This window comes from Hippocampus zosterae, chromosome 11, assembly GCF_025434085.1.
Source record: "Hippocampus zosterae strain Florida chromosome 11, ASM2543408v3, whole genome shotgun sequence".
NCBI lineage: Eukaryota > Metazoa > Chordata > Actinopteri > Syngnathiformes > Syngnathidae > Hippocampus > Hippocampus zosterae.
The window spans coordinates 15,949,925-15,957,443 of record NC_067461.1 but is presented as its reverse complement, the minus strand read 5'-3'; the positions used below and the strand labels follow the sequence as shown (position 1 = coordinate 15,957,443).

The 7,519-nt window shown below is 42.8% G+C and overlaps 1 protein-coding gene across 1 annotated transcript; it reads left to right on the top strand.

The window, feature by feature from the left end:
* The first annotated feature begins 199 nt into the window (after nucleotides 1–199).
* On the top strand, nucleotides 200–7,406 carry mcmbp (minichromosome maintenance complex binding protein). The gene is made up of 16 exons (XM_052081357.1): nucleotides 200–769; nucleotides 1,336–1,427; nucleotides 1,504–1,644; nucleotides 2,317–2,358; nucleotides 2,432–2,521; nucleotides 2,610–2,745; nucleotides 3,698–3,843; nucleotides 3,935–4,032; nucleotides 4,115–4,287; nucleotides 4,576–4,699; nucleotides 4,777–4,894; nucleotides 5,260–5,425; nucleotides 5,528–5,661; nucleotides 6,198–6,365; nucleotides 6,539–6,627; nucleotides 7,095–7,406. The coding sequence occupies exons 1-16, from the start codon at nucleotides 703–705 to the stop codon at nucleotides 7,219–7,221; spliced, it is 1,911 nt and encodes a 636-aa protein (XP_051937317.1). The 5' UTR covers nucleotides 200–702; the 3' UTR covers nucleotides 7,222–7,406.
* Nucleotides 7,407–7,519: the final 113 nt, after the last annotated feature.

Here is a 7,519-nt window from a genome sequence, read left to right as displayed (position 1 = left end):
ATACCTTATAGTCCCATTTTCTGTAGAATGTAAAAATACGAAAGAATTAGTCTGCATTAGTCTAATATTGTGGGTCGATGGCGGTAAAATCGCTCAGAAACGCGTGATAACAGACGTTCGTTTAGGTTGTCACGCCATGTCACAACTGTAAATAAAAAATTTCCAACTGCCATCACGATACAGTTTGCCGAATTCCGAATTAACACGAATGCGGCATCCTCAATCGGATATCGCCCACGGCAAGGATGTGACTGATTTCCATAACCTTACGCTCATTCATCGCCTATGTATCAAACTTCAGTATCATATAGAGATTTACTAAATTTGCGCGATTGTTGGTTGGCTTGGAGAGAAGATAACGTCACGTTTTTACTGCCATCTGTTGGCGGGAAGTATTCTTTACTCAATGGTCGTTGTCGTTTCTTTTTTATAATCTCATTTTTTTTACTGTGTAATTTTCTCATAGTGGTTAAATTTGCGTCGCTCCAGAAACAACATAAAGCAGACAAAACAAAAACCTAATCCAGAAGTGACCTCGACACTACTTTTACTCCGGGAGGTCTCAATTTCTCAAACAAACGCACTCCTGCCTTCACCCAGTGACGTTTGTTTCCCGCCCTAGCTTCTTCTGCCATCCTGTCACAACTCAATTCAAGTAATTTATTTTACCTGGTTGAATTCACATACATCAAAATTTCGTCTATGGCAACGATGCCTTCCACACATGACTGGATTAACAACCCACTGGATGTTATCGAGGAGATGTTTGGTAAGACCCTCACACTAACTTCCCTATTCAACATTAAAGCTCAGCGCGTGAGTGTAAGCTGGTTAGCTTGGGAGCCATTGTCTACTCATGTGACTTTCTTTCTCTTCATCGGAGGCAGCACACAGTCTGTTTTCCGTCACTTAAATAAGTAACACCGCTTCACATCGGTTGCCGTAACGCTGCTTGAGTTTTGTAGAAGAAAGGCGACGGTTCGCAAGTTTGGACCATTATCCACACTCACGCGCGAATTGACAATACGGAACACATGATTATGAAGGTTCCGGGTCATGGAGACCCCCAAATCGGCCGTTTTAACAATGCAGTAGCTGGTAAGAATCCACTTGACGCACGTTGATTCATTATAAATGTGTAACTAGTATTTTTCGGTGCAAAAATATTTTTTGCACGAAAAATATTTGACTCCATACATGGGATGTATTAAAGTTTACTTACATGCTGATGCGTAAGTTATTATGAATTGTTTGAAATGCATTTGTCTTCCAGAGACCTCGACCCATGTATCTGATCAAAATTAATATATAAATGTGCTCTTGTTGGTATTTCAGCTGGATCTCAAAACAACCCGAATTCTGGTTGGGAGGCAAAAGTGGTCGAATTCTTCAAAGGCCATTTAAATGAAAAGGATGCTCACACATGGGTAACACTGAGAATAATCCTGCACTTGTCACAGCATACTTTGTCCGGAAAATAATAATGCATTCCTATTGTTTAAGGTTCCATCAATGAATGACATCCCACTGCACTACCTAAAGCCCGACGGCCTGGTCAAGTTCCGCTGTTTAATTCAGGACATGTTCGATCCAGAGTTTTACATGGGAGCGTATGAAACTATCGATGCATCATCACAAGCTAAAGTGAGCTCCACCCATTCCTTTCCGAGTCAGCCCTTTTCACATATTCACAGTATGAATTCACTGTACGCTCAATCTGACATGGGACGATTACCAGTTTGACCGTTTGCAGTGGTTTTAAAAAGTCACAGTTTCAAGCACCACTAAAATAGCGGTAAACCAGGAATGAGAGGGAGGGAGGGAGCGGAAAGACAGAGGGCAATGACGGAGAGAACTCTAACGTACTTATGGAGGCTATGTTGATTAATGTGCATTGGCCGGAAAAAAAATAAAACTAAAACGTGGCACGAGTGGGGACTAGTTAGCTCAATGACAACATGAGTAGCCCACCGGTCTGTTCTAAAGATAGCTCTCCACTGATGAGACACTGACTTACTAAGAATTAAACTAAGGGAAGAATGTTCATCATTCTTTTTCTGTCTTTCTTTCTTTCTTCATGGCATGCCACATGGCACTGGTAATGTACCAAATATTCTATATTATCTTCAGTGGGATGGGAAATGCTATTTTATTTACCGGTAATCCTCAAAAAAGCACAATTTGGGGCTGTAATTTTAATCCCGTGATACCGTAATACTTTTGCTCACCCTTATCATACAGTCAGAATCTAATATCGGCCCATGCCTACTCTAAATATATTAATTATTGTTTATTTTGCTTTCTCACTGATACCAGGTGTTAAGGTGTGGAAAGTACAAAGATGTGACAGAATTTGGGGTACGTCCACCATGGTTAGTTCATGCCAGATCCATAAATGTCCCAACTCACTGACTCTTGTATACATTCTCAGGTGGATTTTAACTCCAAAAACATTGTGACTTCCGAAAGACAAACTTTCTACTGTGTACCGGTTCCTGGGGAAAATTCTTGGGTGAAAGATATATCCTGACCTTGTCTGATTCATGAACCATGATGAAACAAGTGTGTCTCATTCCACTCTTACCTAGTTTCCCTTAACTCTGTTGCACTGTTATGCTGCCTCGAGTCGAGCAAGAGTGCTGCCGTCCACCTCGTACGCGCCAAACAGACAAAAGCGCAGCTATGAAGATGATGACATGGATGGCGTCGATGCTCAGCCACAGAAACAAAGGGAACCTCATACAGGTATGAGAATAGTGTTACAGACTACATTTTTGGGTTGATAATGATGTCATGACCTATGACTACAAATGGCACTCGGTAGACTAGACCATGAACCATTTCAGCCTCTACCAATAGTGGGGAAAAATGTGTCCATGCACTCTTGTTGGTAAGTGGGGCACTATTGGACACGGGTGATGACAAATAGACAGTGCCATTATCATTCATTGGAAGTTGACTGTTGCATTTAAAATATTTTCCTGTATTCCTTTTGTCTATATTCTAATGAATGGGTTATTCCTTGGCTAATGCGACACCCAAATTTTGTGGAATCGTTATTTTTGCGTCATGCTACAAATTGTATGTTCTGACTATTTACTGCCTTATGGCAAAATGACTCTTGTGATTTTTATTGATTTATTTATGTATTTTCCAAACGGCAATGCAAGTGTTGGTCTGCAAAACACAAAATATCACATTTGTACAGGCGTCATTGGATTGGACACAACCTGAAATTGAAGTTGGGGGTAAACCATGGTCCATCGCCAACTTCTGCTAACGCAAAAGGCAGACTGCAATATTTGTATGAAAAACACTTGAAGGCAGTAATTATAAAGTAATCGAATGGAATAAAATAGTAAGTATGGCGATAACTGCTTGTTCCTTATTGTGTTTCTGGAGAACGCATTCTTCTACCATTGCACAAACTAAACTAGTTAATTGTGTCCCATTCGTTACCTAAAAACAGTGTGTCCCCGGACAGAGGTAATGAATGTAGGAAGTACTGTATTTCTTCTTTGGTGTGATATTTCAGCATTTGTATCAAGTCCCAGGATACATATTTTAGGACTAGAAGATATGACTCTTTTGTCATAGACCAGCAGCTTTTTCATTGTTGGTTACCCCTTGATTACGAATAATTTGAAAATTAAGCCGTGTTGTCTGACATGAAATTGCTCCCGTCTCCTATCTGCAGGTCTTCAGATTCCGCCAGATCAACACTGCACGGGTGACGCCCGGCGGCAAGAGACGGAAGTTGCTCTGAACTACACGGCGTCTGCCTCGCATCTTGACCTCAACTTCCCCCTCCCGGATGAGAAAGGCCCATCTTGCTTAATCAAGGTATATAATCCATCTGTGTCGAGCCCAATGCTTTACTTACTATTGGACTGAAGTGCATGTAAGGCCACAGATGAAGGTGTGCCTCTGGCAGGTCTACGAGGACTGGGAGAGCTTCAAACTGAATGACACCATAGAAGTCTATGGGATCCTCTCAGTTAGTCCTGCTCTCGGTGCTCTGGCAGAAGACAAGTAAGACACTCCTCAGAGTAGTTTGATGCTTCGAAAATGGTGACCTGGACGTCTGTCGTTGATGCTTTGTACATCCATACAGGGACGCGTCTTCATCACACATCGACGCTTCGGACTCAATGGAGACAGCCGAGGAGCAGAGAGTCCACAGCCCACCTGCGTCACTGGTTCCTCGTCTCCACATGCTCTACGCCAAACCACTGGCACAAAACAACCCTCTGCTGCCCTTTGCATCCTTGCAAGACAATCACGCCTGTGAGCAAATTCCTTGTCTGTGCCCCGTGATCTTAACTGCAACATGCTGTGGATTTTTTATCTCAAATTGAACCTCTATTGAACATGCCAGTGTATGAACTGCAGCACAGCTTTCTTTACACACATAAGACATATTACTCATATAAATAAGAGGGATCATGTAATATTGCACTGAGCAGATGGGCATGCTCTTCAGAAATCCAACTTTTGGCCTGCTAGATATTGAAAAGTCTGTTTTAATAAATAATGTATGTCCAGTGTTAACTTTGGATTGTGCCCCCTCTCTAGTTTTGTCTTCAACCTTGAATGAGATGGTATCAGTCAGAGGGGACTTCCTTGCATATCTAACTCATATCCTTCTGGGAGATTCCCTGGCTGCCGAGTACCTCATCCTGCATCTTATTTCCAGCGTGTATGTGTCACGTGTATGCGTTGTTACTTCGCTGCAAGTCACAGAAGCAGATTTTATTCAGCCGCTTTTTTTTGTAGGTATGCCAGACGAGATGTGCTACCACTGGGCAAGTTTACGCTAAACCTGAGTGGATGTCCCACCATCTCCTCATACACGGAACGCCTCTACAAGGCCATCCAGCAACTTGTTCCTTCTGTGAGTAAAAACCAAGATTTATTTGATTCGGGTATCTTGCCCCATATGTGGTCTCTCAAAGAATCCGTTGAACTCAACTAGCTCCCAATGTTAAGTAAAATCATCATTAGTGTCTTAGTATTTGCTTACTATGAGATGAAGACATTAACAATTGGTTCAATTTCAAAAGAGAACCGCATATTTGATGTTGGACATAATAATAATATTATCTTGTGGCAGGTACTGTAAAATGCTTAAAAGGGGCACAAGTTGGAAATCTTGCTAATATTGTTCCCCCCATGAAGACAAAATGATTTCTGAAAAGACGAGATGGATTCAAAAATTATTTATGTCCACCCAACCCCTCTTCTATCCACACGTTGTAGTCGTTCTATCTGGGCATGAGCCTTCACAACATGAATCAGATGCGTATGGTGCCAAAGAAAGACTACTTGGCCAACCGGCTGGTGAGCGGAGCCCTGCAGCTGGCCCAAAACACTTCCCTTTTCCTTGATGAAACCCAACTGGAGCAAGGACAACTGGACACGACAGGTGAAACGTGCACATGCCACGAGGACTTGATCCGAGCTGACGAGCTCAGAAAATATGATTTGACACTAACGAGGCTACCTCTGTGTGTGTGTGGTACTGTAGGTGTGCGCAATGTCACAGCTTTGGGGAACGTGATCTCATGGCAGAAGGTTGATTATGACTTTAACTACCACCAGATGGAATTCCCCTGCAATATTAACGTGCTCGTCGCATCGGAAGGACGCTCACTGCTGCCGGTGAGGACATGCGGCCACACTGATCTCACTTGACGCTTCGCCCACGCCACAACCAAGCCTCTCCCCTACCAGGCCTGGCAGGTGTTGGGTTTCCACCAGCCTCTCCTGAGACTTGATCATGTCTAACGCTGGCGGTTGTTTCCAGCCAGCATCACACTGCTGTCTCAGCTGCTATTGGCTGGACACAGAAACCCCCTCCAGCTGGGGGCTTTAGCATGGGTCTCACTCTGTTGTGAACAGTGCAAGGAATGCACTGTGTGCTATTCCTGTGTGCTGGGCTGTTATGTTGCCATGGCGGCAGCTGTGTGCCACAGGAACAAACCAGAGAGAGGCGTCAGTCTGCAGAGAAAGGGCAGCACACTGTAAACAACCTAGGGAGTTGGCCTGAGGTCCGGTTGTTTGTATTGCAGTGAAGGCTGGTCAAGCTTTGCCCATTGATGGCGTACAGTGATATAATGAGAGACAGCAAAGAACTTTATGCATTCCAACACACGGAATTGAAACAGTGTCAAACATTTCTTTCTTGAACCCAACAGTCAGACTGTCAGATGCACCTGAAACCTCAAGTGGCTCCAGACAACATGGATGAATATCTCACGAGCATCCCCTTACATGCGCAAACATCTTCACAGTTTAACAAGTTCCGACTCTATCTGAGTGTGGCCCGGCAGCTGGACTACAGTATCTCAGATGACGTGACCAAGGTGAGATCTTCTTCGCCTCTCTTTGTCCTTTCCAGAAAACTTGGCGGTAACCCTGTAGCTGCAAGCCCAGCAGGCAAAACATTTTACATAGACTGCAATGTGTTTGAATATATTGAGCCGTCAGTTAAGACAATTCCAGCTGCTTAAATTGTTTCTTTTCCTGTCGTCTTTAGTCAGTCGAGGATGATTTTGTAGACATGAGGAAGGACGACCCCCAAAGCATAAGTGCTGAGGATCTGCACCGAATGCTTATTGTAGCAAGGTGGGCTCTTTAATTGTTTTAATTTTGATTATATAGGCCTTTTACAAAAAAACGACATCCTATATTATCGGGAGTACTTTTTAAAGTTCAGAATTCAAAATCTGAAAAAATACTATTTTAACCTCACAGTGGCTTTGGCTGCATGCAGTGTTTCCCAATTAGTATGCTGTGAACGATCAAGTGAGCTGTCAGCAATGACAAAATGTCACTTTATTGGCCTGAAAATGATTTATCTCTACAAATAACATATCTTTGTGCGGCTTTCTATACCAGCAACACATATTGACAGCCAAAACAATGAAATGCTCTTCCACTAGATGGCGGAAGGTACATGATTAACCACATTTTGTGAAATGTTTGTATGGCATACTTGGGATTTTTCCAAATATAAAATATGTGCCTTGGGAAACACCGTAAAGCACTGGATTGGTGCGATGGGATGCGATTAACCAGGTCTCTGTTGTCAGGTTGCTGTCTCTGAGCCTGGGACACACCTCTTTGTCCAGAGACATCTGGCTGAGGGCCAAACACATGGAGATTCAGCGTTGTTGTCGGATGGAGCAGCACAAGAGTGTCAATGGAAATGAGCCGTGATTACTGTTAGGTATTGTTATCCTTTTGATACATAAGGTTTATCATCAAAACGTCTCTCATTTCATTTATGTTCATGTACGTTGTGCAGTTGTGTCACTACATGCCAGCAGCTAACACCTGTGTGCCTGTGCACAGTTTTTCATGTTTATAATTTTTTCCAAATGTAAATAAAGTTCTTGAAAAATCATTCCAGCGTGGTTTTGTTTTTTTCCTTTGTGAATTATGCATGTATTTTGGCAATTCCCAAAAGCTCAGTAAGCTTACTACTGTATTTAACAAACCTCATGCGACACATTGA